Source organism: Punctularia strigosozonata, assembly GCF_000264995.1.
Source record: "Punctularia strigosozonata HHB-11173 SS5 unplaced genomic scaffold PUNSTscaffold_1, whole genome shotgun sequence".
Lineage (NCBI taxonomy): Eukaryota > Fungi > Basidiomycota > Agaricomycetes > Corticiales > Punctulariaceae > Punctularia > Punctularia strigosozonata.
In genome coordinates this window covers 1,283,726-1,310,648 of record NW_006767433.1, presented here as the reverse complement: position 1 = coordinate 1,310,648, position 26,923 = coordinate 1,283,726, and the positions used below count along the sequence as shown (strand labels likewise).

At 54.7% G+C, this 26,923-nt stretch overlaps 10 protein-coding genes across 10 annotated transcripts; 5 read left to right on the top strand and 5 right to left on the bottom strand.

The window, feature by feature from the left end:
* Positions 1-238: 238 nt before the first annotated feature.
* On the top strand, positions 239-1,039 carry PUNSTDRAFT_58374 (uncharacterized protein; the record flags this gene model as incomplete). Its single annotated transcript, XM_007378376.1, has 2 exons — positions 239-479; positions 591-1,039. Coding segments are annotated over 2 exons (690 nt in total), but the record flags the coding sequence as incomplete, so codon positions are not given.
* A 1,216-nt stretch (positions 1,040-2,255) lies between these two features.
* Positions 2,256-3,922, top strand: PUNSTDRAFT_117270 (PIN domain-like protein). Its single transcript, XM_007378375.1, has 5 exons — positions 2,256-2,376; positions 2,430-2,519; positions 2,600-2,743; positions 2,797-2,951; positions 3,025-3,922. The coding sequence occupies exons 1-5, from the start codon at positions 2,289-2,291 to the stop codon at positions 3,382-3,384; spliced, it is 837 nt and encodes a 278-aa protein (XP_007378437.1). The 5' UTR covers positions 2,256-2,288; the 3' UTR covers positions 3,385-3,922.
* Positions 3,923-5,016: 1,094 nt separating this feature from the next.
* PUNSTDRAFT_117269 (uncharacterized protein) lies at positions 5,017-5,579 on the top strand. The gene has a single exon (XM_007378374.1). It carries the CDS (start codon positions 5,182-5,184, stop codon positions 5,482-5,484), a length of 303 nt encoding a protein of 100 aa, XP_007378436.1. The 5' UTR covers positions 5,017-5,181; the 3' UTR covers positions 5,485-5,579.
* Positions 5,580-6,662: 1,083 nt separating this feature from the next.
* On the top strand, positions 6,663-9,196 carry PUNSTDRAFT_57357 (Creatinase/aminopeptidase; the record flags this gene model as incomplete). The annotated part of the gene is made up of 14 exons (XM_007378373.1): positions 6,663-6,688; positions 6,740-6,814; positions 6,869-7,028; positions 7,094-7,351; positions 7,391-7,430; positions 7,491-7,702; positions 7,760-7,918; positions 7,978-8,131; positions 8,194-8,260; positions 8,325-8,436; positions 8,497-8,595; positions 8,650-8,764; positions 8,819-8,997; positions 9,053-9,196. The coding sequence occupies 14 exons, from the start codon at positions 6,663-6,665 to the stop codon at positions 9,194-9,196; spliced, it is 1,800 nt and encodes a 599-aa protein (XP_007378435.1).
* Positions 9,197-12,040: 2,844 nt separating this feature from the next.
* On the bottom strand, positions 12,041-15,687 carry PUNSTDRAFT_79104 (cysteine proteinase). The gene is made up of 22 exons (XM_007378372.1): positions 15,599-15,687; positions 15,368-15,528; positions 15,227-15,306; positions 15,146-15,166; positions 14,840-15,086; positions 14,709-14,782; positions 14,606-14,651; positions 14,446-14,552; positions 14,305-14,397; positions 14,106-14,251; positions 14,040-14,051; positions 13,941-13,979; positions 13,735-13,887; positions 13,570-13,677; positions 13,493-13,519; positions 13,220-13,440; positions 13,043-13,166; positions 12,975-12,987; positions 12,565-12,916; positions 12,470-12,507; positions 12,294-12,411; positions 12,041-12,240 (listed from the first exon to the last, which is right to left on the bottom strand). The coding sequence occupies exons 2-22, from the start codon at positions 15,488-15,490 to the stop codon at positions 12,106-12,108; spliced, it is 2,277 nt and encodes a 758-aa protein (XP_007378434.1). The 5' UTR covers positions 15,491-15,528; positions 15,599-15,687; the 3' UTR covers positions 12,041-12,105.
* Positions 15,688-15,915: 228 nt separating this feature from the next.
* On the bottom strand, positions 15,916-17,017 carry PUNSTDRAFT_140037 (ubiquitin; the record flags this gene model as incomplete). Its single annotated transcript, XM_007378371.1, has 3 exons — positions 15,916-16,573; positions 16,629-16,856; positions 16,914-17,017. 3 exons carry the CDS (start codon positions 17,015-17,017, stop codon positions 15,988-15,990), a joined length of 918 nt encoding a protein of 305 aa, XP_007378433.1. The 3' UTR covers positions 15,916-15,987.
* A 272-nt stretch (positions 17,018-17,289) lies between these two features.
* PUNSTDRAFT_79092 (WD40 repeat-containing protein) lies at positions 17,290-18,682 on the bottom strand. Its single transcript, XM_007378370.1, has 8 exons — positions 18,506-18,682; positions 18,273-18,436; positions 18,088-18,214; positions 17,929-18,031; positions 17,814-17,879; positions 17,505-17,761; positions 17,434-17,453; positions 17,290-17,377 (listed from the first exon to the last, which is right to left on the bottom strand). The coding sequence occupies exons 1-8, from the start codon at positions 18,558-18,560 to the stop codon at positions 17,294-17,296; spliced, it is 876 nt and encodes a 291-aa protein (XP_007378432.1). The 5' UTR covers positions 18,561-18,682; the 3' UTR covers positions 17,290-17,293.
* Positions 18,683-18,906: 224 nt separating this feature from the next.
* PUNSTDRAFT_140035 (ARM repeat-containing protein) lies at positions 18,907-20,180 on the top strand (the record flags this gene model as incomplete). The annotated part of the gene is made up of 5 exons (XM_007378369.1): positions 18,907-18,982; positions 19,033-19,135; positions 19,189-19,571; positions 19,630-19,761; positions 19,816-20,180. The coding sequence occupies 5 exons, from the start codon at positions 18,907-18,909 to the stop codon at positions 19,854-19,856; spliced, it is 735 nt and encodes a 244-aa protein (XP_007378431.1). The 3' UTR covers positions 19,857-20,180.
* A 393-nt stretch (positions 20,181-20,573) lies between these two features.
* On the bottom strand, positions 20,574-22,324 carry PUNSTDRAFT_58584 (uncharacterized protein; the record flags this gene model as incomplete). The annotated part of the gene is made up of 9 exons (XM_007378368.1): positions 20,574-20,661; positions 20,731-20,999; positions 21,059-21,086; positions 21,139-21,256; positions 21,308-21,347; positions 21,399-21,482; positions 21,590-21,806; positions 21,867-22,091; positions 22,149-22,324. The coding sequence occupies 9 exons, from the start codon at positions 22,322-22,324 to the stop codon at positions 20,574-20,576; spliced, it is 1,245 nt and encodes a 414-aa protein (XP_007378430.1).
* Positions 22,325-23,121: 797 nt separating this feature from the next.
* PUNSTDRAFT_48465 (uncharacterized protein) lies at positions 23,122-26,633 on the bottom strand. The gene is made up of 12 exons (XM_007378367.1): positions 26,484-26,633; positions 26,237-26,412; positions 26,095-26,169; positions 26,014-26,041; positions 25,616-25,957; positions 25,302-25,552; positions 24,999-25,242; positions 24,629-24,950; positions 24,251-24,573; positions 23,629-24,193; positions 23,456-23,569; positions 23,122-23,392 (listed from the first exon to the last, which is right to left on the bottom strand). Exons 1-12 carry the CDS (start codon positions 26,612-26,614, stop codon positions 23,267-23,269), a joined length of 2,697 nt encoding a protein of 898 aa, XP_007378429.1. The 5' UTR covers positions 26,615-26,633; the 3' UTR covers positions 23,122-23,266.
* Between the last annotated feature and the right edge of the window lie 290 nt (positions 26,634-26,923).

The window sequence follows — 26,923 nt, the reverse complement described above, 5'->3', positions numbered from 1 at the left end:
GCCGCCACTAATGCGTCTCTCAGGCTCGTCGCCAACAACCACGCCGACATACTGTCGCGGTGAAGTAGAAGAACATCCTGTCGAACAGCCTCTGTGAGCACCCCTCCTGTCAGGCGACGCTTGTTCCGTTGAAGTCAGGCCCACCAGTACCGGTGCTTCACTGTCACGACTGCTTGGTTGTGAGTTCATGTACGCGCATACGTGAGTTTGGCTCGAGTTTTCACCTGCATATAGAGCAATGACGGATGATCTCCTCTCAAGTTGCGACTCGCGCAACGATAACGCTCGGTGTCATACCTCTATCCTCGATGCTCGGCAAAGGATTGACCAAGAAATCGACACGTTGCTTGAACAAGTGCGCTCCCTTCGAGAACGTCGCAACCGACTAGCTCCAATATCCGTGCTTCCCGCAGAAATTCTATCTTTGATCTTTCTCTACTGCACTCCTTACCTCCATACCGACCGCCAGTTTCCGAAGAGTCACGTCTTCAGCCACGTATGCAGAGATTGGCGCGAGCGTGCTTTGCAGACCGCCAATTTATGGACGGATGTGCCACGGGCTGCACCGGGCCTGACCGAGGTGTTCCTAGCAAGATCGAAGGAGTCAACGCTCCGCACTACTACGCGGATTCTGCGGTCGAACCGAACGTTGCGATTACCTGAGGCGGACGTAACGGCGGTTCTAGCACACCTGCCGCGCACGAAGATGCTTCATCTACACGCTTTACCATCAACCTTCTTCCTGAATGCGCAGTATCTCTCTCGCAGAGCCCCACTCCTTGTCGATTGTTCACTTTCAGCATCAGGAGACTTGGTAGGCCTGCTTCCGGAGACCTTCTTGGGTCGTTTCGCCCCACACTTGCAGCGGCTTGCGATCAACAACGTAGCACTGGAATGGGAAACGTTGTGCTCTCCCTCGGTTGTTCAAAGCTTGACCAGCCTTGAGATCCGTATGCCCGGCGACATCTTACCAAACGGGAGATGTTTGGTTGATGCGCTGGCGTTGATGCCTTTGCTGCAAATCCTCAAAATCGCAGACGCGGAGGCAGAGGCAAGTGGATCAGTCAACCGTCCATTAGCGCGGGAGGAAGCAGCACCTCTACAGATCGCAACGTTGAACCACCTGAAAATAATGGACATGACCGCTGCAGGATGGCGCATCTCCTACGCCCTGCAGTATATCACAGTCCCTCCCACCACTCAATTGTTATTCGACTTCTTCGATCCTGATGAAAGTGATTCCTGGCGGCTCAAAACCTTCCTGCACCGACACTGTACATGTCACGACAATGGCCCCTCTGTGGGATACTTGTGGTACTTCGACTACCCTGACTTGTGCAGTTTCACGGTTTCTTTGACGGATTCGGCGGATCCCCTTCGTCTAACAGTGCGGGACGCAGCACCCATGTTGAATGTATTCCGCACCTTACAGCTGGGCAGCCTCGAGGTGCTCAACATCGAAGTGGAGGACCGTGAAGACTTTGACCCAGAAGAGGCCCTCTCACCTGTCCTTCAGCATTGCGAGGCTGCCGTGGAGCTTCGGCTCGACAACGCCATGACTTGCGAGAGCGTAATCCCACTTCTTGTGAAGGAGCGGGCGACTTCTTCCCCCCTGCTCCCAAGGTTGCGACGTATCTATATCACCATCGACGACGTACCTAGCCAACTTCTGGTCCCGGCACTAGAACTCCTCGTCGCCACTAGATGCGAGGAATCGAAGGAGCTGAAGCTCATTTTCGGAGACGACACTTTTCTAGATCCTCGACATTTGCAGCTACATTGCCATATTGCCGGTCACGACCATGTGATCGTTCAATCTCCCGAAGTACATGACCAGTTGCGAGCCATGTAAACTATCACAACAATGGGCATCATAACATTAGCTGTTCCATGGTTCATCGCGAGTTGCGGATTTCATAAATCGCAGGACAAGTATCCGGAAGCTGCTTTCGTATACGTTGTTCGGCGTAGAACCATTTCTTTGGCAAAGTCGTGTAGTACCAAGTCATTCCGAGCAGCGTGATGTCTAGTATTGCTGTCAACACCTCGTTGAAGTTGATATAGCTGGACGTCGAAGAGTATACAGAACGAAGTGCGCGGACCATATGAATACTCCCAACTTGAACTTGGGCACCGATACATTGAATACACCACGTGGCCTATCCTCCTGAACCTGAAATCCTCAGGTAACTGTCAGTAGCCCTTGCGAAGTCCTTCAACTACCGTGCCCAGCTCACTCGAGTGATACCTCTGCTTTTTGGTGAATAGGCGCGGGAAGGGTTATAGAAATGCGACAAAAACGAGCAAAGACATATCGGAAGCTCATGCATACCTATCATTTGGTATTCGGCTTCCGTCAACCGTACCAAGTGCTAGGCAAGTAACGCCAACGTACATCTCGCGAATGGTCATCTCATGGAATGAGACAGTGGACTCCGAATTCTGCAAGACTGCTCTAAGCCTCAATACCGATGTCCCGAAGCAGCTCAGTGTTGTGCTACAAGGCACGGTGAAGCTGAGTGAGTCTCGGTTCGGTCCACCCTTTTTTTAAAAAAAAGTTGGCTGAGTGGAGCACTCTGACAATGAAGCTCGTTTGCAGTGATCACGCAATGCTGCATACACGAACTCTATCTCCAAGGGAAGTCCCAACAACCCGCCGTGGACCTGGCCAAGTCTTTCGAGCGGAGAAAGTGCAATCACCGCGAAGCCATCCCCGGCGACGAGTGCCTCGCCAGCGTCGTCGGTAAGCGCGATCACTTCTACATCGGGTGTCCTTGCACCTCATCTTCAGCGCAGGCGACACAAACAAGCACCGCTACGTCATCGCGACGCAGTCCCAGCCCCTCCGTGCACGGCTGCGCGCCGTCCCGGGCGTCCCCATCGTGCATATCAATCGATCGGTGATGATCCTCGAGCCTCCGAGCGACGCGACGCTTGAAGTCAAACAAGCGGTGCGCTGCTCCTCTCGCCGACATTAGGCCGGACCCAGTCTACTGACGAACGTGTTCCTGTTGCCTATCGCAGAATGAAGAACAGACATTGCACGCAGCCGAGCCGGAGCTGGCAAAGGTCGCTTCGACTTCCAAGCTAGAGCCAGCCCCGGAAGGCCCGCCTCGCAAGAAGCGCAAGGGGCCCAAGGGCCCGAACCCGCTCAGCGTGAAGAAGAAGAAGGCGAAGATAGAGGGCGAGGGTGCGAATGCTAAAGCGACGAAACCGAAAACCGCGCATGAAGAACGACATGTGGGAGAGAAACGAAAACATGCGGAGGACGGGGATCATCGCGACGACGTTCCGAGCAGGGAGACAGAGGGCGAGGGGAGAAAGAGAAAGCGGCGGCGGAAAACGGCGCCGACGACACAAAACACGGGCGAGGCTGCTTCATGATACACATGCCCGTACGGGGCGTGCAATCGTCCGTTCCGGGGTGCCGCGGAATGGAGCCGGCGCCATATGGTCCGGTACGACGCACGGCGTGTACTTGACACAGAGAACTTGGGTGCGATGTTCAATCTATCGTCCTATGAACTCGATCTATTGCTCGTGATGGACCAGGTGCTGGCGCGACCCGTGATTCCGTACCTCGCTATGCGCCGCCGAGGGTGTGCACGTTGCCCGCCCTGTCAACATCGAATTTGTACGTGGGCCGTCGGCACGACATCCATTGCCCCAGTCGATAGCGGACAGGGACGTCGTGCCCGCCAGCCATGCATACCGCCGCCACAAGCGGTGCGTCGGACTGCCGCGGGGATGCCCGATTTTTAGACTATATTGCGGAAAGAATGTCCGCAATCGCCGGCGCATATGAGCGGCGCGGGGGAAGCCCGAGTTTAGACTATGTCGCACGAAGGCTGTCCCGCCGGATACCAGGAGCGGCCGCTTCGTCCATTGTGCCTCGGCGAGGGCGAAGATGGCACCTTCTGGCGGTCTATGAAACCTCGCAGAGATACGAGTGGGCGCGCTCTGTGCGGGATTAGCGCTGCTTCTGCTTGCTTTATATGACCAGGTCGTCCCATACAGCCCGGCAAGAAGTTTCATATTCCAGTGGTAGATCGGCGGCGGCTGTGGCGTGACCATTAGACTGACCTGTTTCGACGGCAATCACTCATGGACAAACCAGATGCACAAGCGCATGCCTGGCGGTGATATTTCCGACTAAGTTGCTGCACCTGTTCGGGACTGGCATGGCGATAGACATGCCGATGGGACATGGATTCCACAACGGTGAGAGATTGTACATCGTGTTGTGAAGCACCCTCGCGATGGTCTTCGGGCATCGTCTGGACCGTCGCCAGCGACCATGTTGACTTTCTCGAAGAGACAAAAATGCGTGCAAGAAGTATCGCGCGGACGGACTTGTGTAAAAATGTGCGTTCACTACTGGTATTCCGATGGGCGGTTGTAACTGAGCGCGTGGTGGGCACCAGGCAATTGTATTCTTTCTGTATTGCATCTGCAGTACGATCAAACAGCTGTTTCAATGCGACCCGCCTTCGTGCGTCAAATTCATGTCGAACGGATGGTCCGCGCGCCATCGGTGTGGTAAATATCCGCAGCCAGTAGACACCGGGGAACCCTATCTTCATGCATGGCGGCGTGTTCGCGTTCGACCGAGAGTGGATCTTTCCGCTCCTGATAGGACTTCTGACCGTTCTTTAGGGAACGCAGCACGCAAGGCCGGCCAGGACACTGCAAACACGCCCATCATATCAGCGGGAAATTCCGCCCTACCCCTTCTCGGGCGTTGGACAAAGAAAGGGGTGGCGTGCCATGGCGCGCCTAGGGCACATTCTATGACCTTCGGAGCAGGTCAGCCGGCGTCGACGAAGGCGGCCTATGTTTTGGAAGCGAAGCCAAGGTTATACATTCATTGGGGGGGGGGGGGCAGCGTATGTTATGAGAGTCCCCGGACCTGAAGAAGCTAAGCTCCTTTGCATGTCCGTCTTCTGCGTGCCCAAACTAGGTTTGATAAAAACACCGCAGATGCCTCGACGGCCTTCCGTAATGGTATCTCAGGCTCATCGATGGCTCATGTACCACCATGGCGGCCGAGATAGCGCTTGAACAGGCCTGGTCGAGCGCAGCACGTTTGCGATTGGCCTCGCAGATCGTCCACCTAGAAGATCAACCCGCGGTCCTGGGTGATATCGAGTCGCTTCAGGGTTGTCGAGTGATCCACGGACGATGTCCTCCGACGGACGTGTAACCCATGACCTTCGTGGCACTTCTCGGGCACCCAGCATCTTCCCGGGCGAGCGGTGGTCCATCCTCACGATAAGAATAATTCGCGTGAAGCTCGTACGGATTCGAGGTCTGAGCGGCACGCTTGGGGGCATTGTCAGACTACCGCCCTCCCACGCTCTGGCGAATGTACAGGATGCTGCGTCTTCGACCGGATCTCGGTCCAGAGCGGCGTCACGGGTCAGTTCCTCGATGTATCCCGGACCATCCTTGGTTCACCAGCCTGTTCCAGGATCTACCGGATGACCTCAGCGCGCACTCCGGGTGCAGTCGTGCTTAGCCACCGCATCTCAAAGGTGGGGATGCACTGACATGATGCCCTAACTCCAACAATGTGATCAGGAACGCCAAAGCGCATGTTTTGGGCGTCATCTTTGTATGTCGGTGTGGCGAGATAGGCATGAGAAGACCGGGAACGCGGACCCTGAAGATTGCTGCTGCTGCGCTTCCGATAATTAAATGTTGACCTTTGGAGCGCCCTTCTTACATGAGTTCTGGAAATGCGGAGGACGCCCCGCGAAGGGATCCCGGCCAGGAGACGCGCGGAGGCTGGTGAGCAGAGCCCAGAAACCTCCCGAAGATGGCAAGTCGGGCTGAGCGGCCGGGCACGAGGCGCTGATTTGAGGCTGGGAGCCGCTGACTAAGCGACTGGGTCAGCTTGCGCTACCACGCTCATCCCCATCCCGGCCAGATATACGTACGCTCCTCCGGACTTTGTCTTCTGCAACTTACCACGACGATACCCGCCGCCTGAGCGGACCGTACGGTCCCCCTCCCCCCCGCCTCATATTGCAATGGCTCCCCCGCCGCCCCCGCCACCACCGCCGCTCTGCTTCCCCTTCACCCGCAAGAGCTCGAAGGGCCAAAACTCCGAGAAGGATCTTTCGCGCGCCGTCCTGAGCCGCAATGCCTCTCGTCGCATCGCCCAGCACGAGAGGGAGGGCTCTTTCTCCCCCACCGCCACTCTCACCTCCGACGTCGAGAAGCTCACTTTCTCGAGCGACACCGAGTCATACAACGTGCCCTCTTTGAACCAGGCTGTCGAGGTCAAACGTTCCGACTCGAAGCGCTCCTGGGGAGGCTTCGGGCTCAACAGGAACAGGGCTGTGCAGATGGAGCCGGAGTACAGCGAGCGCGGGTCTTTGGAGAGGACGGCCTCGCAGCGCTCCGGGGGATCCAGTGGATCCCAGCGACCCGATGCCCCGTCCCGGACGTCCTCCAAATCCAGCAGAAAGACATCCGACAGTCGTCCCTCGATGCCCACCCGGACGTCATCCAAGTCTAGCAGCAAGCGTCCCGGGTTTTGGCAAACCGACTCGAGCAGCACTCTGGTCGGCTCTGCCCTCGAACGAAAGATCAACGATGGAGAGTCTATCCGCGAGAAGCCGGATACCAGCGGTAGACTGGAAGAATTGAGGAAACAGATGGAGAAGGATAACTTGGATTACTAGTGAGTGTCATCCGTCTATCTTGCCGTGGGTAATCCTGACGTGTCTTTCAGTGTTGTACCCAGCGAAGACGCTCATGGGTCAGAATATGTCGCTCTCAGCGATAGACGACGCGAATGGGTCTCAGGGTGAGTTGCGTTCGCCATTCACGGCGGCGTGAAAATTTTTATAGTTATGCACAGGTTCACTGGCTCGGCCGGACAGGCTGTGGTCTCGCGATCAAACGCCTACCTGATCACCGACTCGCGCTATTGGCTTCAGGCCCAGGTGCAGCTAGACTCCAACTGGATCTTGATACCAGCTGGAGCGCCCGATGGACCCAAGGACTGGGTCGACTGGATTGTGGTATGTCCATCCCCGCCCTTGGCCCAATTGACCGGTGATATTGAATATATGCGCCTCCCTAGGACCGTGCAAGGGATTCGCGAATCGGCATAGACGCCCGCATGCTGTCACACGAGAAAGCGACGCATCTCAACACATTGCTCTCCCGCAAGAACTCGAAGCTCGTCTACCCGCCGCAAAATCTCGTCGACCTCGTCTGGAAAGACAAGCCCTCGCGTTCCAAAGAGCCGGTCTACGTCCAAGACATTGAGTTTACGGGCCGGGAGGCGACTGACAAATTGGCCGAGCTGCGCGCGTGGATCAAGGCGCAGCCGCCGGCCGTGCCTTCTTACTCGAAAGCGGCGCCAACCCAGCAGCAGAAGCACATCGGCACGCTCATCACTTCGCTGCCATGCATCGGTACGTTATTTCTGTCGCCTCGTCCGCCGACAACATCGGGCTGACATTCGGTGGCCGCAGCTTACCTCCTGAACCTTCGTGGCAACGATGTGCCCTACAATCCGGTCTTTCAGGCATATCTTTACGTCGGCCTGACCGATGCGATCCTCTTTCTCGAGCCGCAGAAGGTCAATGAGGACATCGATGAGTACCTCAAGAGCATCGGCGTCTCCAGGAGAGAGTACAATGATCTTTGGACGTTCCTTCGCCGCCGAGAAATGGGCGAAGGCAAGGTGAGTAACTCTGGAGCAAGCCGCCAATCTTGTTTATTGACGTGATTTTCTTTCAAGGTGTTGATCACGCCTACGACATCCTATGCGATTTCCCTTATGCTCACCCACTTCCGGTACACGGTCGCTCCACCGAAGGTGGATGAGATGAAAGCCGTGAAGAACGAGACGGAGATCGAAGGTATGCGCCGCGCGTACCTCCGCGATGGAGCGTCCTTCGTATGTTATCGCCGCTCATCTGCAGCTATCGATCAGCTCCACTGACAACGTTCATATAGGTCAAGTGGATGGCATGGCTCGAGCACAAGATCAACTCGGGATATAGCATCACCGAATACGAGGCTGGTTACCGCCTGACGGAATACCGCAGGCATAACAAGAACTTCATGGGATTGGCCTACGAGAACATCTCTGCGGCCGGACCGAATGCCGGTACGTTCAGTCCATGCCAAGTATACCCCAATTCGGGACGGTCGCTGACTTGTTTCTTGTAGCGTTACCTCATTATTCTCCCACCAAGCAAACCGCTCGGATGATCGATAACGTGACGCCTTACCTCAAGTACGTAGATCTCCACCTACGTTTTCATTTCGTTAGTGATAGTATGCTCATGACGTTTCCGCAGCGACTCCGGGGGGCAGTACCGGGACGGAACCTGCGACACCACTCGCACATTGCACTTCGGTCGCCCTACCGTCGAGCAGTGCGAGGCGTACACACGTGTGCTGCAGGGTCATGTACGTACAATCACGTTGCTTTTCCACGCGTCTATCTGACAGCCTGCTGTTCACCTGCAGATCGCGATCGACAGCGCGATTTTCCCCGAAGGTACCTCTGGTGCTGCTCTCGACGTCCTGGCTCGCAGGGCGTTATGGAAGGATGGCTTGAACTATCTGGTAAGGCAATCCGATTATCGTCAACGGGACGCGCTCTGACCCTGTCGCTTACAGCATGGCACCGGACACGGGTTCGGCTCATTCCTGAATGTTCACGAGGGACCTCACGGGTTCTCCTCGGACGTCGCTCTCGTCCCCGGCCACGTCATCACCAACGAACCCGGCTTCTGTAAGTTAATGTCCGCATCCCTTCGGCTCCGCGCGTACTCATCGGACTCCGCAGACAACGCCGGCCACTGGGGCATGCGCATCGAGTCCGCGTTGGTCGTGAGACGCATGAAGACCAAGCGGGAGTTTAACCCCGGCACATGGCTCGGCTTCGAGCGTCTCACATGCGTCCCTATCCAGACCAGGATGGTCAACGACAAAATGCTCACGAAGGAAGAAAAGCAGTGGCTCAAGGTGATTATCCCTTTCTTCGCTGTGACTTTTGCATGTCGCTCACAGCTGTACCCAGGACCACAACCGCCGCTGCTACGAGCTGCTCGAGCCCTACCTCCGCGACGACGCCCGCGCACTCAAGTGGCTCAAGCGCGAGGCCGACCGCGGCATCGGTCTGGCCGGTCCCGTCCCCGGTGGACTCTCGATCGACTGGTCATGAGACCCCCGACCGTGCCCGGACATGAACAACATCACCAAACACGCGATATATATCCATTACTACTGACTATGGTTCATGCACGACCCGTAACGGCGATCCTGCTGCCGCTTGCGTATGATATGCTGTATATGCTTCGGACACACCCTTCACACCCACTCCCCCTCTTCTCGTCCGCTCCCCTTCCTGCCTGTCTTTGGATCTCCTCCGCGTCTACTTAGATATCTGCTAATCGGGCGTCGTCAGGACTCCCGCCGGGTGTATTCCTTTGTTTCCTCTTTTTCGTTATATTGTAGTCCTTTAGGGAAATATCGTTATAGTGTCCTATGGCACGTTTCTTTTGTACTTCGCGGTATATACCAACTTGATGGATATAGACGATTTGTGAATCGACGCATGGTGAACCAAACAAGCAAGCATTTCATACGCGCTGAATGGCGTGGAGCATTGCCATTGCATCACAAGTGGTGGTGGTGGTGGTGGTGGATTACATGCGTAGGTCCCTAAACAGGAACGGCCCACATACCCCGAAGTTTCACGGTTCCAGTGGGCGCGGGGCCGACGCACTGGGGCGCGTGTATCTACACATACATATACAAGGTATACAGCTAATACACTCCTCTATCAAAAACACATGCATTTCAGTTCGAGCAGTCTCATCTCGGACCCCGATTGCTGAATATATGTAGCTTCAGACAGCAGGTACCACCAAGCCACTTTTCTCTCGTAGCCCTTGCCGCACGTTTAACCTGCAAACATAGGGTATGTCATATTCAAGCGGCACGCTCTGATCACGCGACGAGAGGACACGCACATGGCGAGAACGCTGTTCACGTATAACTTGGTGAGCAGCGGCTCGAACGCGAGGAAGATGAGATTTTGTGGCATGGTGACACACTGAATGCAAATTTCAATGTAGCACGCAATATATGCAGAGGCGAGAACACATACGGTTATCAGCATCAGACATGCGCAAATACTGGTTAAATGTGATTTTAGCGCTCGAATCGTAGTGGACGTGGAGCATGACTCACGTCGTCAATGCACCCGTGCCGACCACCCATAATAACAGCATATTGACAATAGATGAATTGCTGGGGAGATGTTATCAGTAGTGCGTATAGCTCAGTCAGATCATGCTGAAAGATCGCGTAAAAGGATCGCGTACCTATTGAATCCAGGGCGCCGCCGACGCAGGTGATAGGTTATTGAAGCGGATATCGTGACGTCTATGATAACTTCTTGAGTGAAATCTGCGATCGCGATGTGCTATATGAATAAGACATGCATGGTGTAAGGTTAGTGAAACATCTTAACAACATATGCGCTGTTAGTGCTCACACGAGGGAAATTCCATGTCTCAGAGAGAACCCTATAATCATGCTGGGTGAGAACTACTGCATGCTCCATGAATGTACAAGACATGACTGCTCCTTACAATTTTGTTGCAGTGACTGTGAATCAGGTCATGTGTAGGTAAGCATACACTCAAAGCAAAACAAGGCCCACTTAGCGAAAGAGCTAGTTTGAACGGATAACGAAAGGTGTAAGCGAAGGCTTTCTTAATTGCAAAAGAACGTTGACTCGCGTACCCCATCCCACGATAACCATAATTATCTACCCGTAAATGCTTCAGTCGCCAATAATTTGCCAATATCTGTCCATGGCTCACAACGATAATAGGGAGAAGACGCTGCGATTCGGCGACTGTTGAAAAATTAACAACAGCATCGATAATTGTCATCGCTGTTTTAGACATGCGCACCTCTCACTAATCTATAAGCGTATAGAGTTTGAACCGACGGCACCACAGTGCATGTCATGATAATCTGAGCCTTGACGCTCCTGTACGATTGTCATCTATGAGATAAGGTTCAAGACCAGGGTGTGCTCGTACGTACCATACAATTTCCAAGAGCGCCAGATCATCTCCGAAGTGGCTGACCAGGTAATGGTACAATGCGTGTCCCGTGAATAGCAAAATAACCGTGTCAGAAAGAAACAGTAGCGCGACCTTGGCACATGTCATCACATCAGGCGCAGACCACGGAATTCTTGGCCGGAAACTCACGAAAGCCTTCTGCAGGATGTGATCCCCCCGATAGTGCGCGTAGTAAATGAATGTCTGAATGACTCCCGCACCCCACAGCGCGGTTGTGAAAAACGAGCCAACGAACAGAGCGCCCAGGCTCGTATCAAGGCCAGGAAAGGTAGAAACCATGGCAAACGCGAGTTTCGTTCGATGTTGGACAAGCGCGGAGTGTCAGCAGCAATGCAGTGACAGAAGCTCGTTGACGCAGATGAACCAAGTTGCAGTATCCAGAATCGAAATGGGGAGAACAAGCGCAACGCCTCGGAATGCTTGGCATGATTTATGAAGCCCTGTCGTCTGGTCAGAGATCGGCATGCAATCGCGCAAGGACTGCCAGTTGCGTTCGTAAGCAATGCACCTCACGACTTATTGATATCCTCCAGTGCACAATGTATGGCGTTCATGATGATTGCAGTGCCATGCACCACAGCCATTCCCTTTGGATCGATCCCGGCTGTCTGTTGCACTTCAAGCAATACACCTGGAGTAAGTATAGGTCAAACATCTGATCGCGGAGGTGTCATGCGTGAGCGATCGGCGTGTATATTCAACTTTTTGTCGCCGGTAACCGGAAGTAGAGTGTTGCGACCACTTTCTGATCGAAAGCTTTGTATAACCTACGATGCTGTCACAGATTTCGCAAGTGCGGCAGCGCACAAACCACTGGGATCAGAGCGCGCACGGCCACCTTCTCTGGAACCGCAATGCCTGGGAGCCAGGCTAGAAAGATGACATCTTGTGCAACGCGACATGCCAGCATACCCTACACAAGTAAATTTCGTCGAATTCGCAGTGCATGGACAATTGATATGGGACGACCTCAAACTGACTTGTTCTTGTTTTCTTTCACCCATCTCAGTACCTTCCCGTGCCTTAACTGACCCTTGATAGTCGCCGGTGCAGTGCGTTTCGTGTACACCTTCAATCCTATCACAACATCTTCCAGGGGGTCATGCTTAAACAGCATCAGGATGGCCAACAATCGACATACACATGGGGCGTGCTTACCGGTACCTCCAATGACGCCGCTTCGGCTGGGGTGTTGATACGTAGCATCTTGTGGCTTGCAGGGTGTCTACCTGAGCTCATGCATTCGTGACAGATGTCTATGTCGGGACATTCAGCACTGGGCAAGGGGACGGTCAGCGTAAAACTTAACGTGGAATGATAGCGAAGGAACTGACTCAAGGCAATGATAGCGAGGCCCAAACAACGGATACATCTATGCAGCGATCGTGATCAGGAAGTGTGGCCGGAAGTTGAAAGGACTCAGGCTCACTGTGCATATGTTGCACATAATAAGGTCGTGAACCACATCATGAGCGTCAGAAGCTGGAGTGTCTTCCCGCGTGTGTGGCACGACGGGCGTCAGTGGATCTTCAGGCCGTTCCGCCCACAAGGCATCGGGATCGCCTTCAGGCGATATCGGCTCGGGCCCGTCATCCGGCGCATGGCGGTCGAGGACACGGTCCGCCTGGGTCGGGAAACCTCGCTCTCGAAAGTTGTGGGTCGCGGCGGCCAAAGTTTGCGCGGTTTTCCTCGCGAGATCGCGGTGAAAGCTGATTTCCATTTCGGTGAGATCCTTCCCGATGAACGACTCGGTTGGGACGGGAAGCTGCTGAATCCAACCCCTGTTTTCAGTCCCGTCAGCCACCATAGATATCGTCGATGATGCGGGAGAATACTCGCGTTGCATCGAAGTCTTCAGAATCGATGTCAGTATACTGGAAGACGCGCCACTGGATTTGAGTCCTTACTCGCAGCGATACTGGCGCTCAACGCCATCTCGGTGAGCTTGCGCGTCCGCTTGCGCCCGTTCCATTTCGGCATACCCTCATGCGTGAAATTCGGCGACTTGCACAGCCGCTTATCCAACCGAACCTTCGGCGACGTCAGCTGCTGAGCTGGCAAACGAAGTCGGATTATCCTCTTACATGTACCACGTACTCCCCTGCATGCAGGTCGATCTCCGCCGTGACGCTGCGGCCCCACAGCGTATCGTGCACCGAGCTGATAATGGGCTCCGTTCCGTCTCTCTCGAAAACCAAGAACTCCAACGACCACTCATATGGGCCGTTGAGCTCCTTGAAATATCGCGTTTCGGCTTTCGCCAGGACGATGACGGCAGGCGTATCTTCGCGGATGGAAAACGTAACTAACAGAAGTATGAAACAATGCCATCTGTGTGTCATGCAAGACTTGCTCACACGATACGTCCCCAAATCGCCAAGCAGCTGGCAACATAGTGTCAGAAGACGGCCCGGCAATGCAACGAGTACCTTACACGGGAAGGGTCGAGAGGCGACATTCAGCCATTGAGAGCTCATCGCCCAGGTAGAATCGAAGAGACGTGTCTTGTCGATCAAGGTGAACGTAGAAAGCCAATCACGATCTAAACAATGGATCAGTAACCTCGTAGAAGAAGGAATGGACCGCAAGACGTGCTTACATTCCATTAAGAATTCGCCGTCGTCACCGAATTTATGACCAAGTTCTGGAAGGGCAGCGAGCCAATCTTGTGTCCATTCCTTTGAGCCGTCGCTCCAACGACCGGACCATTCACTCCTTCCCCAAGGATTGCGAACTTTTAGAAACCGCTTCCCTAAGGCAAGCATCTGTCAGGACATCTCAGGTGTTACGGTCTGCTATACGAACCTCGAACTTCAATGGCGCGGATCACGGAATATGCATGAGCTGAAAACAGGATCATCATGAGTCGTTCTGTCCCATCAGTGTGCTTTGATGATCACGCACACGTCAGAATGCCTATCAGAATACGACGCTGAGTTGTGCACCTGTGCTCAAAGACTGAAAGCATACCCTTAACGTTATCATCCGCGTCCTCTCCATTCATCTTCTCGATTGAGCACCCAAACAAGCGATCTTGATTCGCGCGCATGAGGTCTTCTCTCCAGAACCGGTCCGTATCCAAGATATCGGCCGGATGAAATGTGTTGGCAACGCCTCTGTATAACGCCGTAAGTGCATGTATGTCAGACATCTTAGATGCTGTCCGTACCCGGTCAGGTCTTCGATAGCGTATGAAGCTTGGCCTCCCTGTATGGAGTTGTAATCCCCGTACAGTTTGGCATATGCCTTCTCTATCAAGGGCCTGGCGAATATGAGCAAATACGAGAAGAACGAGACGTAGACGACTTACACCCATGTCTCGTTGTCCGATCCGCACGACGAGAAGTATAGCGCCTTGGATCCAAGACGTGCAGTGCTGTTGTATAGATCCTTATCGTTCTTGTACAACTTTTGCTCCTGTAAGGCTGATTGGACTATGTCCGAGACAAATAGGGTGCAAGGGAACGTACGCTAGGCTTCAACTCCTCGTATTTTGGGATGCGAGTGAACAGTTGGCTGTGGTAACTCAAGGTAAGAGACAACGACTTCATCGTCGCATCTGATTAGACGTACTCGTCAATGATGACCTCAGACCATCCACAGTCCCTGTAGAAAATGAACCCGTAGATGCCAACGATCTCATCACGCTGCATGGCCGTGTTCAGAGGTACAATTCCTCGAGGCGCTAACCGCATATGGCTTACCGCGACACAGATCTTCTCGATGAGCTCGGGAATGGTGCTGACGGTCGCAAGCGCGGACAAGAACCAACAGTTCCCGAGATTGCCTTGCACGATATCGCCGGATGTCGCGCCGTCGATGAAGAACGCGGGATTTCTGAATATTTCCGAGACGCGTTGAACGTCGCTGGGCTTCAGCCCGTCCTCGTCCGATAGCGTGAGGTCGTGCAAGCAGCGAGCGCGATCTTCTTCGATGTCGAACTCGATATCACTGTCGATACGTACAATCAGCATACTTATTGGCATGCACAGGTGTCTTGATGGGCTCACCGAAATCGGCGGTTACGTTTACTGTGTTTGACACCGCTGATCAGCGAGGATTTTCGTCATCTAACCGACTAACCAACGGACCGGCATTCCTTCGCAATCCTTTCTACCTTCGTCCTGCACCTCTTCGTGGCCTTCGCAAGCTCATCCGTGATCAGAAGCCCCTTCATACGCAGAATTACCGCGTCAACCCTAATGTACACGCAATTCCAGAAGGACACTCACAGCTCTCTCGGGCTTCTGGTCGAACTCCTGCGGCCACTCCGTCCTGACCATCCGAAGCACTTCGTCCGCATTGCGCATCTCTGTGTGTACCGTTCCCGGTTCGACGGACTGCTGGTTCAGCATGAAGGTTACAGGAGACGGAACGCCGCTCTATATACGCGCTATCGTTCCGAGAGACACGCGGGTCGCTCAGTTTTCAACAAAGGGGCTTCGGGCGGTGATGTTGCTCACCAAAGCAAGCGCCCAGAAACGCTATGGGTCGGGGGATATGGCGCGCCGAGTGCTCAGCTCCCAGACTGATATAGCGACCCATGGGTCCGCCAGTGCTAGCGCCCCATCCGCTTCTGCCGTGAAGTTGTAATGCAATATCGGCGGAGTAAGGGCCCTAATGAAACCATATCGAGGCCGACGGTCGAGTGGCAGTGCCCCGAAGGCGTTCTAGCGCGAGCGCGATGATCGTCGAGCGGGACGCACCGGCACGATCGCCCCAAGCGAGATTTCACCACTCATGGAATCACACTCAACAGTAATTGCATGCAAAGAATCGTGATGATATTGCGCGTGATGTCGTAGTAATGCAACTAATAATACATAACAGGGATGATGACCGCTACCACAACTCAGTTGCCGCCACGCAGACGCAGGACAAGGTGGAGAGTCGACTCCTTCTGAATGTTGTAGTCAGAAAGAGTACGACCGTCTTCGAGCTGCTTGCCAGCGAAGATAAGTCGCTGTTGGTCCGGAGGGATACCCTCCTTGTCCTGGATCTTCGCCTTGACATTGTCGATGGTGTCGGACGACTCCACCTCCAAGGTGATGGTCTTCCCGGTGAGGGTCTTGACGAATATTTGCATACCGCCACGAAGACGGAGGACGAGGTGGAGGGTGGACTCCTTCTGGATGTTGTAGTCGGACAGTGTCCGGCCGTCCTCGAGCTGCTTGCCAGCGAAGATAAGTCGCTGTTGGTCCGGAGGGATACCCTCCTTGTCCTGGATCTTTGCCTTGACGTTGTCGATGGTGTCGGATGACTCAACCTCGAGGGTGATGGTCTTCCCGGTAAGGGTCTTCACAAAGATCTGCATACCGCCACGAAGACGGAGGACGAGGTGGAGGGTAGACTCCTTCTGGATGTTGTAGTCGGACAGTGTCCGGCCGTCCTCGAGCTGCTTGCCAGCGAAGATCAAACGTTGCTGGTCGGGCGGGATGCTGCGCAAATGTCTCAGGACATGCGCAGCATAATTGATCGATCAGCTGGACTCACCCCTCCTTGTCCTGGATCTTGGCCTTGACGTTGTCAATCGTGTCCGAAGACTCGACTTCGAGAGTAATCGTCTTGCCCGTGAGGGTCTTGACGAAGATCTGCATGCCTCCACGGAGACGGAGCACCAAGTGCAACGTCGACTCCTTCTGGATGTTGTAGTCGGAGAGGGTGCGACCGTCCTCGAGCTGCTTGCCCGCAAAGATCAAGCGCTGCTGGTCGGGAGGGATACTGCAAAATGTGAGTCAGACGCCGGCGACTTCGGTCGGCAGTGACAAGGCAACGTACCCCTCCTTGTCCTGGATCTTGGCCTTGACATTGTCGATGGTATCCGAAGACTCCACCTCGAGGGTGATGGTCTTTCCAGTCAACGTCTTCACGAAGATCTGCATGGTTGAGAGGGTGTAGCGGTAGTGCGGTGGATGAAGTAGGGAGATAAGGCAACCCGTGGCGCGCCGCCCAGTTCTTATATGGCACGTTCGGGGTAGTTCAAACTCCGACACGACTGAGTCAGCTCTGGGCCCGCCGCCCACACAGCTTTGCACAGAGATAAGCCGCACGGAATACGGAAGAATCTCCTCGGTCACAATAGAACAGCATCGATGGCTCGCGCAATATAGCACAATAGTGTACATGATTTTGGCTAGTACAGCAGCCAAGGGCAGTAACTACGACGAATCGTTGTACCATAAACGGATTGTGAGATCCTTCTCCAGCGAGGCCGAGGCGATCATATTTTGGGCAGAGTTGGTCTAAGAAAAGGCGGTCAACGTCACGTTGTCAACGGTTTAGGGAAACGGACACAAACCGCCACAGCCAAGACAACGTCTGAAACGGAGAGTAAGCGCTGCCCATCGCTCGTAGTAACGAACGACGCACCTCTGTGGCCCTCCAACGTCTGTAACACTTGTCTTGTCTGCAAGTCCCATATGTATAACTTGCCGTCTTCGCTGCCACTGACGACATACTTCGCGTTGGGCGTCGTCACGAAGCACGCGAAGATGCAATAGGTCCGATTTGTGTGGCCCGTATATGTCTTGACGCATCGTCCGGTCTGGTAGTTCCATAGCCGAATGGTGGAGTCTTGCGTCGAAGCGAGAATGAACTTCGAGTTAGGCGAAAACCGAACGTGCGAGCTACTCGAGCCATTAACCATGAAGACCATTTTTGATAGTCGGTGGCGCTTACCAGATGGGGTTGTCGTCGTCTACGATGGTCTTGAGGCATTGGCCGGAATTGGTATCCCATACACGTCTAATGCGTGTTAAGGAGCGTTGAGAGTTACATGGAGCGATCAACTCACATCAAGCCGTCCATGGCGCACGAAACTATGAGTGTCCCGTCGTGACTGAAACCCACAGCGGTGACAGGGTCTGAATGCGCCGGGAGAACCTTGATGGACTTTCCTGCGTGGCCCATAGGTCGAGGGAGACAAGATGACCGAAAAGGTCACAAAACATACCTCGAGCGATATCCCATATACGAACAGTTTCGTCAAATCCCCCGGAAACGAGGAGATTTGACTTGGGATTGAAGCTCGCGCAGAACACGAAGTTCGTATGCCCCAGCAAGACCTTCGCCGTCAAGCCCTACCATGGCATCAACATGTCAATCAGGGACATCGACAAGATGAATGGGCATGCGCACTGTCTCCAGACTCCATATCCGGATGGTTTTGTCGTCAGACGCAGACGCGAGGAATTCGCCGTCAGGAGACCAGGATACGTCGGAGATACCTTCGGTGTGTCCTACGAGCGTCTTGATAATCTCCCCAGTCGCAGTGTCCCATAGTTTGACAAGCTTATCGGCCGCTTTCCTCCACAAATGTCTGGTACATCAGGATTCTCGACTATGCATGGGGAGCCGTAACGATAGCATACCGGCTGAAGCAAGCACTTTGCCATCCGGGCTGAACTCAACAGACGATATAGACATGGTATGTCCGCTCAGGATGAAGCGGCATTTGTAGTTCGGCTTCGGAGGACCAGCATCTGCCGCAAAATATGTGGTATTCGCCGAAGATATAGCAGGTTCGGAGGCGGCATCTTGTAGCTGAGGGGTTGGTGGAGGTGCGCTGTCTGGGAAATCTTCAGGTTTTACTTCTGGAGCCTCGTTCAACGGAGGTGTGGATGGGCCGGCCTCGGGCTGATCGTGGTCCGCGTCAACCTCCATCTTGCTTCTGGCGCTAAAAAGTTTGTGGTCCTTGCCTCAGATCCATCTTACTTGCACCCTCTCGGTTTCCTTACCTCCCACCATATCGGCTAACGGACGCTCATTGAACATGGCATCTGCTACATCTGCATGGCTGTCGCCGCCCACCAGGACTGAGGTTATCGAGAACCTCGTGTCCGGCGTTGGTACGAAGCCAAGAAATATCTATGCCCATTCCTTAACCGCCGCGGTACAGATCGTTACAACCCCTCCAATGTCAGCATCCTGGAGGACTACCTTTATCACCAAATACGCAGCCAGGAGTACGACTGCCTTGCAAACCTCGCCATCCTCAAGTTGTGCGTGTACATTAGTCTCATAAGTATTCTTTTCTTGACCTCTCATTCTACAGGTACCAATTCAACCCGGACCTCTACAATGCCGATGTAGTTGTTAACATCCTCCTCAAATCCCTCTCTGTCTCCCCACACCCCGATTTCCACCTCGCGCTCGCCCTCCTCGACGACCGACCGCCCAACGCCAACGCAGAAGAGCCTGACCCGCTGCCGACCCTCCTCCCCCAGCTCACCCAGCTGGAAACCTTCCTGAAGCAATGCCGCTTCCCGGCGTTTTGGGAGTACTATCGCTCGGACGAGCTGGAGGCGCTGCGCGAGAACTACACAGTCGAGTTCGTCGGCTTCGAGGACGCGATTCGTGAGGTAGTCCTCCGTGCCGTCAAGGCCGCCTTCAAGCGGATCAGCAGCGCGCGGCTGAGCTTGTATCTCGATCTCGAGGGTGTGTACCTCATCATATTCGCCCGTTGAATTCTGCTCTAAAAGAACATTACGCTCAGGCGCTGATTACGAGGCATTCCTCTCGAAACTGGGATGGCAACACGATGCCACGACCGGTGTCGTGACCATTCCGGTGAACCCTGATAACCAGATCTCGTCGACAGTCGTACAAGAGGACATCAAGCTTCCCCGTATGTATTCTCCCCTCGACGAGCCTGACAATCGCTGATCTCGGTAATGTGCAGAACTTACGAAGATCATCGCGCACGCGGCTACGGCGCACTAAACCGTCAAGAAAAGGAGCTACGCCGGCACCAATCCACAACGGCGAACGATGATCATCTCTGTATCGATGTACTGGTATTGTATCGTGTCTGATCGTCGCACCCATTTGCCTGCCACGCAGCTGCAACTTTGAAAAGCGCACTTCCGCGGGAGTGCGGACAGCAGGTATGGTACAGGGAGTTCTGCATCAACATCGCGGCTCCAAATACGAAAACATCTACCATCACGCTCTCTCGTACGATACAGCAATGCCTCTTGCATTCCATTGAAAACCTGAAGACATAACGCGTTGGGAGCGTCGACGATGAATTGAGCATTCCGAGCTCCTGATAGTGGCAATGAATGAGTGAGGAGTGCAGAGGCAATGCCATTCAGGGTAGATTCGATGAGACTGAAGCAAGTGAGATGCAGAGAACAGGAACCTAGAAACTCCGCGTGCTACGTCCTTGAATCAAGGATATATCGCATCGGTGCGTGTGGTTGGTCACAGAATGACTATGTGGTCAGATCGACTCAGCCCTCAGCCCTCGGTGAATTTCCGATTTTATATGCTGCATGTGCCAACCAATTGTGCTCTGGTGGGCTCCTTGTATTGTTGTTGTGGGCCACGTCGTCAGATGTGATGATCAGGTTCATCATGATTGCCTATTATCGGACACTGTTCGCGACGAATGTGACCGTTAACCCCAATGCATTGCTGAAAACGGAGTTCCGCTCATCATCCGGTGGACCAGATCGCAGCTCCCGTACCCCATGCAGCCATTACGACGCCAGTAATAATGATTGCTGCGTCCATGACGGAGCATCTGTGCGCTAGCGCGACCTTTGCGCAGATCGGTCCTGAGTCGTCGAAAGCGTGTTAGGTTTTCATCGACGCAGGAAGGGGTGCAATGGACGTGCCTATCACGCATAGCATGAAAGCTGAGAACGCCCCAAGGAAGGCCATCATCGCGCTGAACTCCGGTACCAGTATCGATACAATAATGGAGCATAGCGTGAAGCCGATACGCTCGAGCGCAATGAAGAACTGCCGCCAACTAAGCAAATGGCGCGTGTGCTGGATAGCAGACAGCGGCTTGATGCGGTGCTCGTCTGTGGTGGCAAAACTTTCCAGCCCGAGCATGATCTCGAGGGTGTAGTTCACCTGTGCAGATCGAGAGGCATCAGCTTCTTTTCGAGATGACGAGAGTCAAGAAAACCCACAGGTCGGGTGGTGAGAGCAAACTTCGATCTGGAATCACCGCGTAAGCTTGGAGCGAGTAGCGAGAAAAGGGAGGACTAACAAGGGGCTAATGACAAGGGTCCACAGAGCTACCCTATTGAGCGTCGAATTGTAGCCTGGAGTCGAAATCAAGTTCCTGCTGACTTCGTCATATACACTGTGTCCGAACATGCGGTAGCCTACGGATAACATCAGATCACTTGTTCGCGAAGGTGACACAGCGACTAAACCTGCGGCACCAATCAAGAAATAAATGACAGTAGCTGCGGCCTGCGATGTGCCTCGGTCAGCACAAGCCACTTGCAAGCACAGGTGACGTACGAATGCCCAGTCTACCATGGTATCGAATTGCGATGGGTCTTGCATATCACGAGCGAGTGAGGGTATTACGGCATGCCCCGAAAACTAAACAGGCATTAGTCTGGCTTCGACAATTTCCACGAAACGTACTTACGCCTGCCATCAACAAACCTATGTGCATCATCGGTCAAGGTCAGCATCGCATTTTAGACCGACAACTGCCGGATGTACTCACCAAAGGCAATGCCTAGTTCACCGAAAGAAGTTGGACCTATCGAGGTCTTGGCTGGCTCCCAGAGGCTACCGGGGCTCGTTTTCTTGGCCAATCCGTCAATAAACAAGACGATAACGATGAAGATAGTCGATAATATTCCGACAAAGGACGTGAACGATAGCAGTCGTAAGGGCATGAACGTCGTGGGTATTAGACTGTGGATAAAATCTGTTACATCATCTCTGGCACGATAAACTTTCATAGGGAATCCTTACATCACAGCGCCGATTAGCTTGTATGTACTTGCTGAATGAATAGGGACAATCGAGTGCAGCGAGTCAGCGTATAGCGTCACGAGAGCAATGCTAACCGCAAAGAGCTCCAGGACGAACAACGTGCTAATGAACGGCGTTGCTCGAGGACCAAACGCTTTGCGGGCAACATCCGAGTAAGAACGGATCCGGGGATCCGTGTGCATGATTTTCCCTAGCACCTTCGCACTGTATCGGGGTTCAGGTTCGCGTATTACGAGAAAAAGCGGAGAGAAAAGTACTTACGTGTAGCATGTTAGGATACCGTAGAAGAATAGCAGCGCCGATCCTCCCACCCATCCCGCGCACGCAAATGCGAGAGGCTCGCTGAGCATCCCGATACCGAGTAAGATCGCCACGGTGTTGAACAGCGTCTGCCCAAACGTGCTGCTCCCGGCGTGGACGAGATGCACCGACTTCATAGATGCATGCGAGGGCCTTCGCGTGGCCTGCACCTTGGGAGAAGGAGCGTGCGCGACCCCCGAGCCAGGCGGGCGCTGCTCCGTGAACGAGATGGTCTTCCGCAGGAGGGGTGTCGTCTCGGACCCTCCCGACAGGCTCTGCTGGATAGGTCTGGTGGTCGTCGAGGGTAACCGGACGATGCCCTCTCCAGGTGCTCCCGGCGCAGGCAACAAGATTCCCGGGTCGCCGCCGTCGTCCCTGGGCACTGGCGTGAGGTCGTCCTCCCATTGCAATTCGTCCCATGTAGCGCCGCGAATCGGGCGCGTGCCGGGTCTTTCGCCCTCGGGCGTCCCTGCTTCCAAGTCATCCTCTTCGGGAATCAGGTCCTCGTCTTCGTGCTCCTCTCCATCAAGCGAGCTGGTGTAGTCAGACACAGAGGAGGCGACATTGGTACTGGTGACCAGGTATTGCGCACGACGGTCTGCATTGCAAAAAGTTCAGTTCAACACTCCCGGACGAGTGGCATATACGCAGACATACGAGAGGCTATGGCATCGCGCACGCTGTACGCGCTAGCCGCCGAACCGAAAACAAAGTTGTTGACGTTGGGAAGGGAAGTCATGATGAGTCGTGAAAACCTTGCGCGTTAGAGACGGTGAGCGGCTGAGCCGCAGAGGCGACAGATAAGAACCGTCAAGTGGTTGTTCCGAGAGATAAGCGACACATCAGTGGTTCCGGGGTCGATGGGAGAAGAACATTCAAGCGTGATCGGGAAAGAGAAGTGTTATCCTGTTGTTATCGAGGGGTAAACGTGTGACGTCATGGCGATACATTGAGAAAGCTTGGGAAACAAACACGAGTAGTAGTGAACATGTACAACGACGGCGATTCTACAACCAATGAGCTTCTTGCGGTTAGTACACTAAACGTGCTAATACGATAAATAGCTATGCAACATTTCTTCATGCTCCGGAGCTCGCCCGGCGATTAATCCATTGCATGTACGGTTCGCGCCCGAGCTCGCCTATCCCACCGCTCTTCCTTTGGCTGCGTCGGGCGTCGGGGAGCTTCGCATGTGTCTCCAGGTCCTGCGATCCAGATCAGCGCCGGTTCTTCACGGGAAAACACATCGGAGAGAAAGAGGAACCCACCGCTGCGCGTTTTCGCATCCCCGGGGCGATATGCGTCCACCACTTGGTCATTGCATTCTTCAGCGCCAGCTCGCGGACGCCCTTAGGGTTGAGCCAGGCGATGAACTGCTCCACCTGCATATATATGGTCAGGCCACTGTTGCAGAATCTTGACAGGAGCTCGGGGAACCGACCTCATCAACGTTCTCGTACACCGCCCACTGCCCCACGCCCAGCACACCTTCCTCACCCTCCTCATCACGTCGCCTCGCCGCCAAATCGCCCTCCACCTTCTCCAACAACAGCACATCAAACTCGCTCGGACCCTGCACAAACACCCGGCCGGTCCCATATTGCACCGAGCCGCCACTACCCAACAACGACGCAGATCCCATCCCATCGAACCACCACACACGATTATAAAACCGATCGCGGCCCATCGGTTTGACGCGGATCGCGCCGAACAGCTTGCGGAACTCGCGCTCGATGCCCTCCAGCCTGCGCTCGAGCTTGTTCACCTCCTCATCCAGCCGCCGGCGCTCGGCCAGCGCCTGCTTCGCCGCGGTCATTTTCGCCCGCGCCGCCTCACGCTGCTTCGCCGACCCGCCCTGCGCCTTCTTCTTCGGCTTCTTCCGCGACGCGACGGCCTCCGATTCCTCTGACGCGGACGGCGGGTGATCCGACTGCTCGCCGCCGTTGGCCTCAGCGCTCTCCACGACCTCCTGAGCTTCGCCCAGTAGAGTTGCCATGTCCTCCAACCTGGCAGCAAAATGTGGTCAGCGAAGGGGTAGACAATCTGTGAGGGGGCAGGCGTACAGCTGCTTCTTCGTGCGGTTGACCTCAATCTTCTCCTTCCGGAGCGCGGTGAGGGATTCCTCGCAGGCCTCCATATGAGCATGTATGGTCTTGCTGGAGACCGCCAGGCCGCACATGAAGGACAAGATGGCGATCTTGTCGGCAGGTGGCAGTGTGTGATATCGTTCTTGCGGTGTCGAAGGAACGCTCAACGTCGTAGGCGGCGGGCTACTTGCTGCTGACGGCGACTCGCCCGATGACGGCGAATCGATGGAGATGTCCGGCGCAAACAACAATCGGGTCAGAATCTCCCTGAGGCGCGGAAAATCGGAGGTAGTGGCGTGCTGTAAATTCCGGTCTGCGTGAGTTGTTGCGGTCTTCACGAGTGGTGGAGCTCACATCTTTCAGACATCCAACGAGAGCGTCCTCCCACCCTTCTCGTTGTTCGCTATGTCGCAATGGTACCCGTTCCCAGTTGTTGCCAATATCAGCCATTGCAGCCGTCAGCTGGTCGATGGTGACGCCTAAGCATCTCTCAGGTTCGGCGTCTTTCGAGTTCAGCAATGATACCACGGCACTATGGCGTTCGAAGGGTACCGTGCGCAGGTTGTAGATTAAGGTCGAGTGGATCTCGTATATGAGTTGGACCGGATGCTGAAGCGAATGTCGAAGAGCATGTTCATAGTCGTCCAGCGTGAACGCCGAGAGATGCAATATTTGCCTGCAACGACCGTTAAAGGACGACGGAGGCGAAAAAACTCGGACTAACCCGTAGACACAAAGAAAGTTGTATGACATGAGGAATCCTTCGAAAGCGGCGGGATCTTCGCCAAAAGGTAACGTGCTGCGACTGGGTGTCGGTCGTCGCACCTTCATCCCGCTCTTGATCTCCTTGTCCGTCAACCTGATGTCGAGGTCCTCGGTTGGATAGCGTATGGGCTTTTTCTTCTCCTTTTTGACCTCCTCGACCTTAACTGGAGATGGAACAGGTAGTGGAGGCACGGCATCTGGACCTGCACGGTTGAAACTCTCAGCAAGTACTAAAGAAAACTACTGGGTATCGGGGACGTGCCTTCCTCCGACTTGCGTTTCTTGGAAGGCGGTCCTTCCTTGTCATCAAAGACCTTCCGCCGCTTGTCGCTCTCTTTGCGCTTGATGGCATCGACGCCCTTGCGGGTCTCTTCAGGCATTTCGGAGCTGACGCCATATCGCTCAGCGATAGATGGCTTCACCGTCCAAGGCGAGGCAACGGCAGCGTCCCGGTCCACGCAATCGCGAATGAAACGCCGCAAGATAGATTTCGAGAACGATAGGCGATCTCGACTAGGATGCATATGTGCATATATGTGAGCAGCGAGCTGGCGCGTCTCCGAACGAAGCACCGACCTCAGTTCGTTACATCGTACTTCCATTATGCTGCCGCTCCATTTCTGCCGGTTCACCTCTCTCGCATCGCGCTCCTTCGCGGAAAGCTTCTTGTCGCTCCGCGAGTCGGCGCCCTTCCCGCTTTCCTCCTCGATGATCTGCACCTTGTAGATGTACGCAGCAGGATCGTCGATGTCGGCGTCCTTGACGGGAATCTTGAGGTCGCCCAGGACGACGTGGCAGGGTCGCTCTTCCGGTCCGGGAGACCGTCGGCTCATTGAAGGCGACTTGTGCGGAAGATAGTTGTTTTTGATGGGTGACGTCGGGCGCGGGGGAAAGACCTGGGCTATTCGGGCGAGGAACCTGTGAACACGAACGTTGTGAGCGCGTCGCACTACTTCACGATATTTGACACGTACTTGTCGCCCTGGATCTCGACGAGGACGCCTATTGTATGATGTCACAGGGATGCTGAGGCGTAGCGGACGAGAACGGCTCACGTTCTCCAGCAAAATACCGATCCTTGAAGCGCTCATAGACCGCCTCTACCAGATGGTCTAGTCGACCCATTACCTCTAAGCAGAGAAGAATCAGGTATATCAACCCAAGTTAATTGTGAAAGAGCGTAGAGGAAGGACTCACGCCATTGAACGGCCTTGAGGATCGCAGGCTTGAGTTGCTCAGGGAACCTCGAATGCATCGTGCGGGCCTCCTGGGCCTCGCTGTCCAAGGCCTGGAAGTAGTCGAGGTTGCTCTTGCCCGAGACCTCACATTGAAAATGCTTAAGCTTGTAGAAGGACAGCCGTGCGGCATACTCCCTGCAGAAGAACCCAGAGGGAAGATGAGCCCACGCGATCCGTGGCTAGAACACATAGGAAGAGCCGCGCACTCGTATGTCTCGAAGATCTCGCCCGTCTGCGCGAGGTAGTACACCTCCTTCTCCGGGCGGGTCTTGGCGGCGTGGAGGAGCGCGGCGGAAGGCTCGACGAGGACGACGCGTTTCCGGCGGAAGGTGGGCATGGCCTCGGGCGGTGGACGAGGGGAAGAAGGGGGGGAAGGGGGAGGAGGACGGGGACCAGAAACGCGCGCCGGGTCCGGGTTGGGAAACCTCTCTGGCACGAACAGCCAGCGGGGCCCCCTGCCGTGGCCATCGCACGCCGAGGTTCGACCCCCCTTCCCTCCCTCCTCCCGGTTCGGACCCAGCCTCGTGCGCAATCACTTCGCTCGTCAAAAATCACGGAAATTGAGCCAGGGCGCGCACCCGCCCCTCCCATGGACAGCTTCTGACGGTATTCTCGAGCATATCCGGCGAGAACAACGTTGGTAAAG

Coding starts and splice junctions, on each gene's coding strand:
- PUNSTDRAFT_117270 (XM_007378375.1), top strand. CDS start 2,289: ATGCGACAAAAACGAGCAAAGACATATCGGAAGCTCATGCATACCTAT. Junction 2,377..2,429: donor TCAACCGTACCAAGTGCTAG/GCAAGTAACGCC, acceptor GGAATGAGACAG/TGGACTCCGAATTCTGCAAG. Junction 2,952..3,024: donor CGCTTGAAGTCAAACAAGCG/GTGCGCTGCTCC, acceptor TGCCTATCGCAG/AATGAAGAACAGACATTGCA.
- PUNSTDRAFT_117269 (XM_007378374.1), top strand. CDS start 5,182: ATGTCCTCCGACGGACGTGTAACCCATGACCTTCGTGGCACTTCTCGG.
- PUNSTDRAFT_79104 (XM_007378372.1), bottom strand. CDS start 15,490: ATGCTGAACCAGCAGTCCGTCGAACCGGGAACGGTACACACAGAGATG. Junction 15,167..15,226: donor AGGATTGCGAAGGAATGCCG/GTCCGTTGGTTA, acceptor TGTCAAACACAG/TAAACGTAACCGCCGATTTC. Junction 13,888..13,940: donor CCGCGCCATTGAAGTTCGAG/GTTCGTATAGCA, acceptor TGCTTGCCTTAG/GGAAGCGGTTTCTAAAAGTT.
- PUNSTDRAFT_79092 (XM_007378370.1), bottom strand. CDS start 18,560: ATGTCTATATCGTCTGTTGAGTTCAGCCCGGATGGCAAAGTGCTTGCT. Junction 18,032..18,087: donor TATATGGGATATCGCTCGAG/GTATGTTTTGTG, acceptor TGGGCCACGCAG/GAAAGTCCATCAAGGTTCTC. Junction 17,762..17,813: donor GACGACGACAACCCCATCTG/GTAAGCGCCACC, acceptor TGGCTCGAGTAG/CTCGCACGTTCGGTTTTCGC.
- PUNSTDRAFT_48465 (XM_007378367.1), bottom strand. CDS start 26,614: ATGCCCACCTTCCGCCGGAAACGCGTCGTCCTCGTCGAGCCTTCCGCC. Junction 24,951..24,998: donor AACTTTCTTTGTGTCTACGG/GTTAGTCCGAGT, acceptor CGGTCGTTGCAG/GCAAATATTGCATCTCTCGG. Junction 24,194..24,250: donor AACCGCACGAAGAAGCAGCT/GTACGCCTGCCC, acceptor TTTTGCTGCCAG/GTTGGAGGACATGGCAACTC.